The following is a 13,476-nucleotide window of genomic DNA, read 5'->3' as shown; positions in this document are numbered from 1 at the left end:
GAAGTTCCCTCCAGCAATGTTCAAGCGTGAACTTGACATTGTAGTCATTGAAATAGATGTCATGCGCAGTCTTCATGACATCATTTTCACTTTGCCCACTCGCTTGCTCCTTCAGAGCGGTTTCATGGGAACCCACAAACCTGCAGACCTCTGCATTCACCCTTCCCCACCTCTGCTTACATTGACCCCACTCTCGAGGAAGGGAGCCAATGAGCTGAGGACTAGAATTGAAATACGCCTCAATTCTCTTCCAAAAAGCCCCTAACTTCTGTTCATTACTAACTATCGGATCTTTGCTGGTGTTTAACCAAACACTAATCAGTACAAGGTCTTCTTTGGTTGACCACTTTCTCCTTTCCGCTGGTTTAACTAACCCGGGTGAGTTAACAGCAGCCTCAGCAGAGTCAACGTCTATTGGACTACTGCTCTGCGAAGCTAATAGGTTAACAAACCCGGGAGCGTGAAGGGAAAAAGGGTCCATGTTTGAGGGTTTCGTGTTTTTGTTTTGGTTTGAGGGTTTTGTGTTTTTGTTTTGGTTTGAGGGTTTCGTGTTTTTGTTTTGGTTTGAGGGTTTTGTGTTTTTGTTTTGGTTTGAGGGTTTCGTGTTTTTGTTTTGGTTTGAGGGTTTTGTGTTTTTGTTTTGGTTTGAGGGTTTCGTGTTTTTGTTTTGGTTTGAGGGTTTTGTGTTTTTGTTTTGGTTTGAGGGTTTCGTGTTTTTGTTTTGGTTTGAGGGTTTTGTGTTTTTGTTTTGGTTTGAGGGTTTCGTGTTTTTGTTTTGGTTTGAGGGTTTTGTGTTTTTGTTTTGGTTTGAGGGTTTCGTGTTTTTGTTTTGGTTTGAGGGTTTTGTGTTTTTGTTTTGGTTTGAGGGTTTCGTGTTTTTGTTTTGGTTTGAGGGTTTTGTGTTTTTGTTTTGGTTTGAGGGTTTCGTGTTTTTGTTTTGGTTTGGTGGAGTTACTATGTTTTTAAACAAGTTTTACGTGTGAAAAGAGATAAAATTTAACTAACTATACCAACCAAAATTCATTACAGAACTACTACATAGTAATGAGCAGTCAATAGACATCAAATCAGGCGAAAAACAGCAAGTTTTACGTTTCAAAAGAGAGAAAATTAAACTATCTCTACCAACCTAAGTACAATTCAACATTAATCACAGCAACCAACCAACCAACAATCAATGTGTCGATTTTATAATATTTACTTGTACTTCTAGTTCTCGTACTAGTTTAGTTTATGTCTAGTTCTAGTTCTACAAATCGTTATACTTTTGTTCTACTTCTAGTCCTACGTCTACTTCAATCCAGAGATAACAATGACCATAGATATAGTTTAGCTGACTCTAACCTTTCATTGTCAATCGAAGCAGACCTTCTCGAGGGAATGGACCTGCACAGTGAGGTCATAGACCGCCTCATTGAGTGAATTAACCTGTTCCTGGACATGGCAAAAGTATAGGACATTTGTGTTAGTAACTGTATTACAAATACAAGGAAAAAAAATTTACAGCGATGAAAGAGCTAAAAATGTTTGACTAACCTCAAGTCTCTCAAACTGTTTACTAAGATTGGACACCCCCAGCATCACCTGCTCAGCCTCTTCCACCCGTTTAGTTAGCCTCTCGAGCTCCTCCTGCACACCTATCACCCAAGGCTGACGATAATGGAGCCCATCAGCCTTGGTTATAACATCAAGAATGATCAGATATACAACTTACAATATAGAACATAAAGAATGATCAGATTATGATATACAACTTAAACTGAAGTTTAACAGAGGAGACTTTACCTCGTAGTTTCTGCAGGTGAAGAACCGCTTCCCAGGAAGAGTGTCGTAGTCCTCCTTCCCGCGCACCTCGTTAATGAGTCTCCCACCACACAGACACCTTTTAGGAATACCGTACTCAGAATCCGCCACGAAACTTAACATGTTGATGTGTTCGTGTTGCTTCTTTGAATGTCTTCTATCTTCTTCCGGATCCATCTGTCAAATAAATCAAGATTTTGTCAAATAATTACTCGTAAACCACAATCACGATCTACAACCCTAAACCCATCACTCGATTTAACCCATAAAACGAAACCCATCACTCAATTTATAAACCCACCACTCACCCATAAAACGAAACCCTAATTGGATTTCAAATCTCAGAAAAAGAACCCTAAATCAAAAAACAATCACGATCTACAACTCTTGATCGAACCCCATATATCGATTTAGATCCCTTACTCGAAACCCCTAATTTTTTTTTCGAAATTGAATAATTGCTTCCCACCCCAAATTCGACCCAATAAAGCTATAAACCTACAAGGTACTCACCTACGCTCGTGGATAGAAGAGCTCGTCGTCGATTACGTGGAGAAAATCGCCGGGAATCGTCGTCGCACGAAAAGTCGCCTCTCACGGTGAAACCCTAGTTTTTTCAGAGAAAGGGGAAAATGAGAAGAAACACGACGTGGACCGACTTTCCTCCTCCTCAACGCGGAACGCTTGACCAACCAGCGTACGCCGCGTGGCAAAATCCGCCCCTTACGGGTTCATGTGCAAGGCCCGGTTCATCAAACTAATCACATTTTTCTTTTTTTTTTAAATCCACCGGGCCTAAGATTTCGAGCCCACGAACCTGTTATAAACCGCTAATGCGGATGGTCTTAATCTAGGTGTTGTTTTCAAGGTAGTACCAAATTTTCTAACTGTACTCAATTAAGAAAGAAAGTAGCAAAATTTATGAACAGATACAATAATGAGTTCTAGAAACCTCTAGAGAAAAATGGATCGCTAGAAGTTGAAAGGGAATTTTAGTCGATCTTTTGCAACAGTCTGGTAACAATGTAATGGTAGATCATGGAGTATTAACACGTGGCTCTGGTTTTTTTTAGTAGTTATCATTAAATTTAAACAAGAACAATCAAGACTATAATAACATAACGAAATGTTTCTTTAAGAAATAACTAGATTTTGATATATTTTAACTTTTAAAATAATATTTTGAATATAAAATAAGGTATGAAGATACACATTTTATAAAATAACTAAATTTTTGTGTGTAATTTTGTTTTATAAATATTATATGTTAACATATGTTGTTCAGTTTTTAGTTCGGTTTCGGTTCAATTCATTAGGTTTTAGGTTTTTTGTTTTTGTTTTTAGAGATATAAGAATTATTCAGTTATTTATGAGATTAGTTTCTTTTTACGTTTTTTATTTATTTTTGTTATGATTTTAGTTTCTTGGTGTATATGAGAGTGTATTCGGGTTCGGTTCGGATCTATTGAGGTTTCAGATTTTTGAGGTTCAATATTTTGGTCCCATTAGGGTATTTAGAAATTTTAGTTCGGTTTCAGTTTAGATCTTTACAGGTTTGGGTTTGGATAATATTTTTAAATTATTTTTAAAATTTAAAATTTATATACAATTTAAGTTACTCAAAATTTATAAATAGAAATAATATATAACATATAAATTTGAATAATGTATGCCAAAATTTCTAAACTTAACATAAAAATTGGTTTGGCTTGAATATTTGGAAAGAAAATCAATAGATATTGTAAGTATTTTTGGTGTTTTGGGTATTGTTTAGCTATTATAGAATTTTCCTTTTTACGATTTATATAAATATTCAAATATTTAAATAATTTCAAAACATCTTATACATTTTGGATATCATTTTGATATTAAATCTAAAAATAACTAACATATTAACTATATATAAATCTGCTTCGGACATCTAAAATATTTTGGTTCAGATTGTGTTCGCTTTTTGGTTCTTTAGATATCCAAAATTTAAACCCATTCAGATATTTAACAAAATTCGGTTTGGATTCGGTACTATTTTTTAGATCGGGTTTGATTTGGTTTTTTAGGTTTGGATTTTTTTGTCCAACCCTAAAAGTGTATATGTTAAAATATTGTTTTTTGTTTATTTTTTTTTAAATTGTAGCGTTATATTAAAAACTATATGTTTAACATTAGTTTAGATGAATTATTAATTATTTTACCTTAATCCTTTGTAAACCAGTTTCTTTTCATATATTAAAAAGTGAGTTTTTAACATTATTATAAATAGATAATCGTATAACTACAATGTTTTGTATCTTGTTTGATTTAATTGATTAGATATTTTCTAGCTATAATAGCGGAAGTTTAGTTTTATATAGTTACACGATTATTTATATATTATATATATTTTGGTTAAGATTAAAATTATGCTAAATATTACTAATATAAACTGGTGTTTATTAAGAGAACCGGTTTGATCGAGATGGAAAAATCTTTTAACTGATATTAAAGAATCAAAGGAAGTCGTCTTCTTCAGCTGGTTAAAAGCCTGAAGAAGAAACTTGGACAAAGACTAATAATGATTCTTTGTTTCTGATGATTCAATGTTAAAAGTTGCTCCGTATAGACAGGAACTAATATTGATTTGAAGTTATAAGTAATATGACATAGTTAATATGTAAATTTGACAGGAACTGAGTAAATAACTAATAGTTATTTGAAGCTGATCAATTTGAGACGGAAAGATGCAATGGTAAGAATAAACTGGTATGTTAAGATGATGATTTCTGTAACAATGTTGAGAGCCAACTTCTCTATTGCCCCTACTCGTGGTAGAGCCAATCCCCTATGCCCCTCTCAAATCTCCTATACCCCTATTGCTTTAATGAAACATGAATATCCGATTTTGCCCTTTTGCATTTTCGAAATTATTAATTTAAATCAGAAAAAATTCGAAATTCAAAATTTTAAATTTTTAAATTTTCAAATTTTCAAAATTTTTAAATTTCGGATACTACATTATACTGTATAGTTTTACTTAGTTATACTGAGTTATACTGGGTAATATTGATGTTAAGTTATACTGAGTACTACTGAATGTAGTTATACCGAGTCATACTGAGTTATACTTAGTACTACTGAGTGTAGTTATACCAGATTATAATTAATTATACTGAGTACTACCGAATGTAGTTATACTGAGTTATATTGAGTTCTACTCTGTCATGCTAAGTTATACTAAGTTATACTCAGTCATGCCAAGTTATACTCAGTCATACTGAATTATACATGAATTATACTGTGTAATACTATGTACTACTAAGTTAGTTGTCCCGATTTCGACTGAGTTAATAACACCGAGTTAAACTGAATCTGGATCTGAAGATGAAATAAATACAAACACGAAAAATATTGTAGAAGAATAAGAACAATAAGAACCCTAAATCATAGAAAACCTAAAATCTTATTCAAAACACTATCAAAATCATCAAGAACAAAAATAAACTCTAGATCGAAACAAACTCATAGTATTCCTCATAAAACGAAACCCTAATCTGAAATCACAGATCCATGACTATAAATGTAAATAGGCTTCGAGCTCTTTTTTTCCTTCAATTCCTTCGTCTTCTTCACCGTTTTCTTCAATTCCTTCATCAGATTGAGTGAGTGGCTATGGATAAGTTTCACAAAGGATTGAAGAAGAAAAAGAAAAAAAAGCAGAAGAACAGTTTGTAGATAGAAAGGAATCGGGAAAAGAGAGAGATGCCGCCGCAGAGAAAAGAGAAAGAGAAGAAAAAAAGAAGAGAAAGAAAATCAGAGTCGATTGTTGTATATAGTAGGGTTAAGGGCATTAAGGTAATTAGCTTAATTTTTTGCAATAAAAAAATTCAAAACTAAAATAATTTTTAGATGGTCGTTTCAAGATTACACGATGAGATGTGGGGGTAGGGAAGGTGTTGGCTCCAATGTTGAGGATGAAACTGCCAACCGAGATTGAATCTCCTAATATATTAATCTTGGAACATTACAACATGTTTTCGTAGCCACGTGTCATCACAAAAATGATTTTTAGAATTGTTAGAAAAATAAGTTGGTTCATATAAAGATATACTATGCTTTTTATTAAACTAACTATCAAATTAATTAATAGTGTACAAAATAATACTATCAAATAATATTTTTTTTCCTTAAATAAAAGCTACGGAATTATCTAATATGATTAACATATATATGAAAATTAATGATTATGAATAATACATATTTGATAAAAAAATTTTAACTTCTCACTTTTCTGTTTAATTTTATACTATTAAAAGAAATTAAACAATCACATTAAGCATATAATAAAAACAATTAGATTTTTTCTTATATGTTATATTTTGAATTTTTAAAAACGACTATAAATTACTAAAAATGGTAAAAGTCCCACATTAAATTTTTTGTGATCAATGATTTAACTTTCTTTTTGTTCAAGCAAGATACAAATGATCATATATCATAGAGGTGGGCATTCAAATATACGTTCGGATTTGTATCGGATATTTCAGTATAAAGGTATAGAACCCGTTCGGGTATTTCTACACTTCGATTCGGGTTCGGGTATTTTATGTTTGGGTTCGGATTTTTTGGATCGGGGTTCAGATATTTTGGATCGGGGTTTAGATATTTAAATATTAAAGAAAAATAACTAAATTATTCATTGTTTAAGTTTTTTGTATTTAAAATATAGTTTAACTGAACTTTTTTTTTTTAACTTTTAAAAGATTAAACTATTAATAGGTTTGGAGATAAAACTTTAAAAATAGAAAGACACTAATTTAATTGTTATTTTGAAAATTTAGATGCAACTTTTGTTAATGTAAGAAAAAAAAACTTGATATGTATTTTAAGTAAGTAGCGAATGATTTTGTCCATAATTATATGTATATTATCGAATTTTGAGTAGTAAAAATCATTAATATAAATATTTTGAATTAAATGAGGGAAATAAACTAGAAATATAGAGTTAAGTATACTTATGTTTGGTTATCTTCGAATATCTATTCGGGTTTAGATATTACCTGTCCGGATTTAGATATTACCGAACTGGTGAAATAAGTAATTTGTTGTTCTAAATAGATGATTTTTAGACCGAGCTAGTAAATATATACTAGACAAACATTTATATTTTGAGTCTCTGCACTTATATTCTATAACAACTTAATATATTAGATTTGAACACTAACCTGTTAATATAGTTTGCCGGTGATTTTTTTCAAAATTTTGATTCTTAGATATGTATATGCAGTAAAACTAATTTGGGGAATTTACCAAAATTAATCCACAACTTGATTGTAACCCTAAACCTATACCCAAACTTGAATCAAATGCAAAATTAACCTAAAAGCCTTGTGAAATTACAGCCCAGCCCCTTGTGACCAAAAAAAATAGAAGCCATTTTTACGAATATATCCCCAGTCAGTCGTCTGGACGACTTCAAAGTAAGTCATCTGGTGCAGCTGATCTTAAAAATAATTTTTAAATTTTAAAAAAATATTTTGATAAGCGAAAAATTAAAATCATGTAATTATAAACATTTTTAAGTGATATAAATTAAAATATAACAAAATTGAATTGTTTTCAACATAGATGAGTGTATGTAGTGAATCATGGTATTTTTTGGTTTAGGGTTTGGCAACATATGTTGTAGTATTGTATGTATTCTTAGGGTTAGATTTTGGAAAGCTTGAATGTTTTTTTGAAAAATTAATTTTTTACCTATACGTGTTTATTTTTGTGTATCGTAAACACTTTTGAAGTTTAATTTGATTTTATAAAGTGTTTAGTTAGTTAATTAAGTTTAGGAGTTATGTTTAGGGTCTAGACGACTTACATTTCAGTCGTCTGGTGAAGAAATTAAAATAGACAACTTATATGTAAGTCGTCCAAATATTCCCGCCTAAAATCTTTTTTCCCGGTTAAATAATTTAAACCAGACGACTTACTTGTAAGTCGTCTGGGAAGTGTTCTATTTTAGTTTCCCGCTAAAAATATTAAAGTCTTGTGGACGACTTACAAGTAAGTCGTCTGAATCAAAAATATTTAACTTAAATGGATTTTTTGTCTCCCTATATAAAGAAAAATTTACACATTCTCTCTCCTCCTCTCAAATTGCTGCAACAAAAATGTAATGTTCATCATTCTAAATCTCTTCAACCTCTCTCTAATTTCTTTGACTTGAAAACACCAAACTTTATATGAATTTTTCAGTTTTGTCTCATGTCTTTCTTACTAATCTATCTTTTTTTTGCAGATTTTTAATCAGATGGTACTCATCTTCCACTTATTTAAAGGTATATCTATTAATTTTAGATATGTATTTTTATGTGTTCTATAAAGGTAGATTTATCTAATCTTCCACTCATTTTCTCTGTCTTTAAACCATTTGAACGTTTTTAGATATGCAGGTTTTTCAGATATGGAAGACTTTTGGGAAGACTTACCTGTTAGTCGTCTAAAATATAATGCACTAGACGACTTCCAGGAAGTATTCCTCCTGGAATTCTTCTGACGAAGTCTCCCTTTCATAATAGATCTGAGCATTTTGGTACAGTTTTATGTCTGATTTTTCTTCATTTGGTAACTTCTTTTTGTATAAAGTTCTTATTTTTCTCCCAAACTAAAACCACTCTAATCTCTTTGACTTGAAAACACCAAACTTTATATGAATTTTCTAATTTTGTCTCATATCTTTCTTACTAATCTATCTTTTTTGCAGATTTTTATTCAGATGGTACTCATCTTCCTCTCATTTAAAGGTAGATATATTAATTTTATATATGTATTTTTGTGTGCTCTATAAAGGTAGATTTATCTAATATTCCACTAATTTTTTCTGTCTTTAAGCCATTAGAACGTTTTTGGATATGCAGGTTTTTCAGATCTGGATTTGATATGCAAGTTTTTCAGATTTGGAAGACTTCTGGGATGACTTACCTGTTAGTCGTCTAAAATACAATGTACTAGACGACTTTCAGGAAGTCTTCCAGGCGACTTCCATTTCAGTCGTCTGGACTTCCATTTCAATCGTCTGGATTTCCTGGAAGTCGTCTGGACTTCCTAGAAGTCTTCTAGCGAAGTCTTCTTCGATATCAAGTGGAGTCCAAACTTGTCTTTGTAGAGGAATGATCTATAATAGTTTTGTTTGTGGTCTGTTTTCTGATTTGCATGTCTACTCTTTTAGTTGTGATTTTTTTTGTAAAATCAGTAATAATGTTTCCCAAAGTGTAATACATGTGCTAATAATGTGTTTACACATTTACAAATCAATGAAATAATAGACTTCAATAGCCTTTTTCTTATCTTTGGATCTCTCATATGCAATAATAAACTCCAATAGCCTTTTCTCATCTTAATAAACAAGAATGTTGGTAGCTTCATATTGATACAACATTTTAAGAAGCATTTTAGCCCTTCTTCCAACTCATAACAATAATTATAATTAGTGTCTATAACAATAATAGTTAAGAAATGAAAACAAACAATAGTAACTAGTCAAAGCATTTCATATTTTTTATAAGTTTGTGTTGAAAAACTTAGTCAAATTTAGTAAAACTAAGGGAGACAACATATTTTGAAAATATGAGTTTTACATATCTTGAAGTTACTTATCACTATTAAAAATACAAATTATTCAAAAAACTAGCGTAGAAGACTTAAAAACTAGCGTAGAAGACTTCTATGGAAGTCTTCTCGGATCAGTTAGAAACTTTAATTAACGTGAATGTTGGTAACCTCATAAATATCACCAATTAGGTTATAAATTTCATTTAGTAGCCCACATATTCATTAATAAACATGAATTAATAAGAAAATATTAAAAAGTCTTTATAGTTTTAGAGAAAATGCAAGTTTATTAAACATTGATGTATACGACATCCACAGAGGTCGTCTAGTAGACTTCCAGAGAAGTCGTCCATTTACGTTGACGCAGACGACTTCAATCTAAGTTATTTTTACAATTGACTTTGAAATCTGTTATCTGAGACGACTGAAAAATAAGTCGTCTACTTTTGTTTGGTTTAAAAAAAACTCCAAAAAGCTAAACGACTTATATTTCTGTCGTTATAGGTTAGTTTTGCATTTGACTGGATTATTTCACAAGTTTGACTTTCCTGGATGACTTACATTTCAGTCATCTGGTGAAAAATTGAAATATCAATAATTTATTAAAACTTGATGACTTACAATTAAGTCGTCACATGTTAGTTTTGCAATTGAAAAATAAAACTTCAATATTTAATTATATATAGACAACTTACAATTCAGTCGTCCGCCCGACGACTTACATGTAAGTCGTCGTAGGTTAGTTTTGCACCTTACATTTCAGTCGTCCGCCCGACGACTTACATGTAAGTCGTCGGGCGGACGACTGAATTGTAAGTTGCAAAACTAACCTACGACGACTTACATGTAAGTCGTCGGGTTCTAATAAAATATTGATATTTCAATTTTTCACGAGATGACTGAAATGTAAATCGTCCAGGAAAGTCAAACTTATGAAATAATTCAGTGAAATGCAAAATTAACCTATGACGACTTACATGTGAATCGTCTAGATTCTTTGGAGATTTTTTTGTAACCAAACAAAAGCAGATGACTTATATTTCAGTCGTCTCAGAAAACAGATTTTAAAGTCAATTGCAAAAATAACCTCTGCATTGACCAGACGACTTCCATGTAAGTCGTCAACAACCAGATGACTTACCTGAAAAAATTCGATTTCATACCTTAAATTGGTGAGATAACTTCCTTAGCACACATAAAGCTTCTCCAAGAACACAAAATCTCAAAAGAAAGTGATCCACCCAGAATCGTTAGCTTCTATGACTCTATGAACCATAAAAAATGTAGAATCAAAATCTTGGGTTTTTTTAGCTTAATGTGGAGAGAAAGTGAGGGAGATGTTGTGTTTAGTTCATAAGAATGGAGAAAGAAGAAGTGTAAATCGATTTTGGGAACATTAAGAGCGTTAAATTGGTTGTTCATGGTGGTTAGAATATTGATGACAATGACAATCTTGTAATTACTTAAAGATGATGAGGTTGAGAGAGTAAAAATGTCATTTTCGAAAAGAAAAAAAGTTGATGGCATTTTCGTGAATTATATGAACTTGTGGGGTGAATAGGACAAAACTAATTTCCAAAAAAAAAGGAGGTTAATTTTGTGTTTGACTTTGAGTTGTAGGTCAATTTTGCAAAAAGCCCAACTAATTTTTACATATGTCCATTTTTTTAATTGACACTTATATAATTCACTGAATTCATAAAAGATGTTAAAAAGAAACTTAACTCATATCAATGAAACAAAGACGGGAACGAAAGCACAATTCTATAGAGGTAGAAAATAAAATCATTTATGGAGATTCAGTAGCAAACAAATCGAGAGCAGAAAACCTACTCCACTTTCGTCATTATACAATCGATGTTGCATATTTTGGTTTTGTTGATTTGTGTCAACCGCTTAATTTTCTTTTATGCATATGAAATCTTAAAAATAATTAAAATGAAATATAATACGTTAACTTTTCAACAACGATAATAAATTTAAGAGACCAACATTTGTATTCATCATTTTATAATCGATAAAGATTGTAGTATTGCAAAATATTAAAATTATTTCATAAACAAATATTATTATAAGAACTCACCCCGTGCATATGCGCGGGTTATCATCTAGTTGTTGTATTATTAGTCTTGTTGATGAAATTGTCTATGAATGTAAAACGTATAAATGGTTGCTTGATATCTAATCTTTATTAAAAGATTTAACATATGATAGTTGCTGTATATATTGATATAATCGTGGTATTAATGGATAAATTATAAAAAGTTGGTTGATATTGAGTTTGTTAATAGTGGACATAAAGTTATATAGTTACAATATAGATTTTTATTTTGTTATGCAAAGACTTGTTTATATTAGATGGTCTTACTGAGACTTGTTTATATTAGATAAAAAATAAGACTCTAAATTAATAGATTAGATACATCAGATTTTTTTAAAATTAGAAAGTTAATAAAACATTTTGTTTATACACTAGTGGTATTGCCGCACGTTGTACACAAGATAATATCTGCACCTTGCGCAAGATAGAATATTTATTAAAAAACTACACTAGTGGTATGGCCACGCGTTGTACCCAGGATAATATCTGCACCTTGCGCAAGATGGAATATTTATTAAAAAACTTATGTTTTCATATTATAAAATCTGATGATTTCTCGATACATGTATTATTATGGTCAAAATATATTTAGTATTTATGTTTTACTCAATATAGAATAATTAACTAACTATAAATATTTGGTACACATAGAAAAATATAGAAGTCCAAATCAAACAATTAATATGTGATATCATTGATATCCCTATAATCATAAATTAAGAGTTGTGAAAAAATTTGATGGTATTTCAAAGGGAAAACTCAACCGTGTATATATATATATATAGTAGGCATATGTAGGTTTTCGGATTGTTTGGAAAGTTAAAATAATTAGCATTAATTATTTAGAAACTGTATTTTAGCGTGATACATTAAACCAATATTTATGTAAATTGTCAATAACTACCACAAACATATTTGGCAAGTTGTTTTCAATGATCGAAATTATAGACTTGGTGACAAAGTATGTTATTATCTTAAAATAAACTTACCATATAGAACTTCTTCAAAATTTTGTACCAAGCTTAAAAATTCGGTGAAAGCATTAACTTGGTGGAAAATTTTCTTATTTATTTAAACAACATGGTATAAAAACAATTAATTTATGCTTACCAAAAGAGCTTTATTCTAAAATTGTGTATCACGAAAATTTGGTTCAAATTTTAGGATTTTTATTGTCTTCTAACGATAAGAATACCAGAACTTTACGATAGATCCTCATTCGGGTCAATTGAAATTAAAAAGAACATTTAAGCTACCTCAATTATAGATAATCCAAAATAAGTAGTTGTTTTCTAATTAAGCATACTGTATTGACAAATTTAAGATTTATGTATGATCGAATTTTTTTTATATGTATATAATTTTTGATTGTATATATAATCATCTATATGTTGGGCCGATACATTTGGATATTTTCTTTTACTAACTTATCAGTAAATAAAATTTATATATTTTCAATTTTGAAGTTACACTAATTTTCAGAATATCAGATTTTTACTTTCTTTTTGACAACATAAGATGGAAAATTAATATATTAAAAATACAATTAAAAATATGATTAAACTTATAATTTGAAGTATAGTTTGGTTATGGGCTACATTAAGACAACATAAAATTTTGCAGTCTGACTATTATTAGACTTAAAACCAAAATATAGAAAGATGATTGTATTATTTGTTTGCAGCCGATATTTTGTATATGATGAAAGTTAAGTTAACATGATATATATTATTAACTACTACAAATTGTCATTATTAATGTTTTCCTAAACTACGAAAAAACAATTAGGCAGGTGCGAAAGGTTTTCCTTAATCTTCAATATAAATTTCATAATTTAAGTTCTCAAGAATTGTGTTGCAAGGAAAAATATTAGATATAGAAGTTCGTTTGGTAATAACAAAATAACTTAATTTCTGTACACTACAAGAAAACAGGGGGATTCTGATGGCCGAAATCGTCGGAAATTCGTCGGAATAGACCGATTCCGACGAATT

The 13,476-nt window shown here is 30.4% G+C and overlaps 1 protein-coding gene across 1 annotated transcript in view; it reads right to left on the bottom strand.

The window, feature by feature from the left end:
• The window catches only part of LOC106330064 (glutathione S-transferase T3-like), a 1,672-nt gene extending 1,191 nt beyond the window's left edge, over positions 1-481 (bottom strand). Inside the window, exon 1 of the mRNA XM_013768623.1 lies at positions 33-481. Within this exon, the coding sequence (XP_013624077.1) occupies positions 33-481 (449 nt within the window). The remainder of the gene's footprint in view (positions 1-32) is intronic.
• Positions 482-13,476: the final 12,995 nt, after the last annotated feature.

This window comes from Brassica oleracea, chromosome C3 (assembly GCF_000695525.1).
Source record: "Brassica oleracea var. oleracea cultivar TO1000 chromosome C3, BOL, whole genome shotgun sequence".
Classification (NCBI taxonomy): domain Eukaryota; kingdom Viridiplantae; phylum Streptophyta; class Magnoliopsida; order Brassicales; family Brassicaceae; genus Brassica; species Brassica oleracea.
The sequence above is the reverse complement of the archived record's forward strand: the minus strand, read 5'-3'. Positions and strand labels throughout refer to the sequence as shown.